We start from the raw sequence: 3,192 nt of genomic DNA, 5'->3' as shown, positions 1-3,192 counted from the left end.
ATATATATATATATATATATACACACACATACAATATAGCATTTGTTAGGCTACTACTTTGAACAAGACGGTGTAACACTTAACATTTGTTTAGAATTGCAAGTAATTCCATGAATGTCCAACTTTCAATAAGATACTAAACATAAATTTCTTCTCCAATTATCTTTTGGTATTTATAAACATCTGAATGGATTACAGAGTGTATATGTAAAATTAGGACTGGAGATTCATTGCCAAATTTTTTTCTGTTATTACATTGTAGATTAGACATGCATATATACACGCCCAGACACAAACACTCAGACATGTTTAAAATTAACCCTTTCACTGTGGAAATCAGATATATCCATTTATTCAGAATCTCATTACCCTTCACGGCAGAAAGCAGTTTTTATACATCAATCTATCTTTTGAAACAACTTCTTGTTGAGATACGTCAAGGTTATTGAGGCAATGTGACTTGCACAAAATACCGGTAATATTTTTTTTGGTAGATATTTTGCATTGCTTCTGGAATAATCATGAAATTTAATTTTGTAGTTAAAGGGTTAAATAACAACAGTGAACCAAGCTCAGAAAACTAGACAGGATACATCAGCATATTACCTGGATATTACCTGGATATTACCTGGATATTACCTGGATATTACCTGGATATTACCTGGATATTACCTGGATATTACCTGGATATTACCTGGATATTACCTGGATATAAGGCAGCAAGCTGGCAGAATTGATATTCTTCTGAGTTCAAATTCTGCTGGGGTTGACTTTGCCTTTCATCCTTTCGGGGTTGATAAATTAATATACCAGTTGCATACTTGGGTTGATGTAATTTACTATGCCCTTCCCACAAATTTTCAGGCCTTGTGCCTATAGAAGAAAGTAATATTACCTGGATATTCAAATTTTTTGGGAAGATTAACAGTCTTGTAGTAGTCTGATGTTTTTTGACCAATCTGAAAAATAAAAACAATCGACAAACTTCATTACAGCTTCGTCTCCTTATGCATTCAATAAAAACAACAAAGATGCTTATCTTATTCAAGTATTTTAAAAATTATAGAAAAAAAAAAATAAAGTTAAAATATTGAAAACTATGTCAATATCAGGATCAGGCATGGCCGTATGCCAAGGACTTTGCTTCTCAACCACTTTACCCAAAACCAGGAACTTTTCAGCACTCACCCCCCCATACCCCCTCTCTTTCTCTCTCTCTCTCTCTCTCTCTATATATATATATATATAAATGATTAGTATAAGATGTAGATAAATAGAATCTTGCAGCTATCATAGAAAGCTCCATGTGTGTGTGTGTGTGTGTGTGTGTGTGTAATTTTGTTGATGCCTTTGTAAAAGTGGTACATCATCAACTTAGATGTCCCTGAATACAGAAATAGTTAAAACTTAACTATTTAATGTATAAAGATCAATGAAATAAGTACGAGACAGATGTAAGTATTGAGGTCAATACAACAGAGAAAGAACAGAAACTCGTGAAGGAGGTGCTCTAGCATGGTTGCAGTCTAATAAATAAAAACCAGTCAAAAGATAAAAAGAATAAAGAGAATGGCTGTTATGATTGTTGATGATGATGATGATGTTGGCAAGATGCTATCAACATTTTGTAATTATCCAGAAAAAAAACACTTGATGTTTTCATTTATTTCTGCCTAAAATAACCAAAGATATAGATGCACTTAACTGAAGAGCTGCCTTCCTGTTTCTAAGCCACTGGGCCACCAAGGGATCCTTGAAACGGTCACATAGCATGCTAGAAAAAATACCCAAATCTCACTAAAATTACACCTATCATCTTCAAATATGAAGGATGCACGATGTAGCAACTGGAGTGAATCAATGTGCTTTGGTTGCTACTTGATAGAAATAGCAGCCAAATCTTTCTCAAATCATGTTCTGCCATCTTCAAATGATTCTTTGTAATTTTGGCACAAGGCCAGCAATTTCCAGGGGTGTAGGTTAATACCACTGACCCCCAGTTCTTGACTGGTACTCTATGCCATTGAACCCAAAACAATGAAAAGCAAAACTGGCCTTGAGAGGATTTGAACTCAGAAGCTAAAGGCCCAGAACAAATTCCACAAAGCATTTTGTCTGATGCTCTTATGATTCTACCAGCTCAATACTGTAGGCTCAGGAACAGGGGATGTAGGGGTTGCGAGCACAAATTTAGGGCAATGAGAATGCTTTGAACATCATGAGTTGGACCTAAGCAAATTTCATTCCCACACTTACGCTCCCTTCTGTTGTCTTAAAATAATGGTTTCAAATTTTGGTGCAACGCCAGTAATTTTAAGGGATTTGTTGATACAACTGAACCCCAGTATTTGATTAGTACTTTATTGACCTCTGAAAGGATGAACGGCAAAGTCACCCTTAGTGGGATTTGAACTCAGAATGTAACAAATCAGAACGAATGCCACTGGGCATTCTGTGGGATGCTTTCATGATTCTGCCAGCTTGCTACCTTCCGTCGTCTTAAAATAATCCTTTCTGCTATAGGCACAAGGCCAGAAACACGTGCAGAAAAACTGTCAAGAGCGAGTCCTAGGCCATCCATGACCGAGCAAACCCCTGGATGTAGGGAATGTGTTCTCTTTTTAAGACGAGATAGATTTGGTTGCTATTTCTAGCAGTTAGAGCAACATATAGTGACTCTCCCGTTAGTTCGATGTGTGTGTGTGTCGCAGGTTGTATCTATTACAGTAAAACGAATGAAAAATGGCTTTACCTCTAAGTTTCCATTACATTCCACCATTTCCGGCACTTCATTTGGTTTTGTATCTTCTTCCCCTTCTGATTCTAACATTGTGTTGAAAAGAGTCAAAGCTTGCTTGAGATATCGCGATTATTTATTGTCCGTTACTTAGCAACGAAACTCACAACCGACATTCAAGAATCACGTGATACAATCAATAGAGATCGGAAAAGCTGAATTTCGGCGACACTTTTAAGCTCGCTGTCAATATAGTGTATATAAAGAAAGAAAGAAAGAAAATTGTCTGCCATACGCATTTTTAAATATCATAATGCTTTATTTAGTTTTAATATATATATATTTATGTGCAAAGGTCATTTTCATTATTATTATTATTATTATTATTATTATTATTATAAAGTATTTTCAATGGATCAGTTTTGAACTCTATTTAAAGTCGATATATATATATA

The 3,192-nt window shown here is 35.2% G+C and overlaps 1 protein-coding gene across 1 annotated transcript in view; it reads right to left on the bottom strand.

The window, feature by feature from the left end:
• LOC106870890 (piercer of microtubule wall 1 protein) overlaps positions 1 to 2,907 on the bottom strand; it is an 8,729-nt gene extending 5,822 nt beyond the window's left edge. The window contains exons 1-2 of the mRNA XM_014917127.2: positions 2,753 to 2,907; positions 896 to 959 (exon numbers count right to left, since the gene is read on the bottom strand). Coding sequence (XP_014772613.1) covers positions 896 to 959; positions 2,753 to 2,830 — 142 coding nt within the window. The 5' untranslated portion in view covers positions 2,831 to 2,907. The remainder of the gene's footprint in view (positions 1 to 895; positions 960 to 2,752) is intronic.
• Positions 2,908 to 3,192: the final 285 nt, after the last annotated feature.

The sequence above is a fragment of the Octopus bimaculoides genome, chromosome 24 (genome assembly GCF_001194135.2).
Source record: "Octopus bimaculoides isolate UCB-OBI-ISO-001 chromosome 24, ASM119413v2, whole genome shotgun sequence".
Taxonomy (NCBI): Eukaryota; Metazoa; Mollusca; class Cephalopoda; order Octopoda; family Octopodidae; genus Octopus; species Octopus bimaculoides.
The sequence above is the reverse complement of the archived record's forward strand: the minus strand, read 5'-3'. Positions and strand labels throughout refer to the sequence as shown.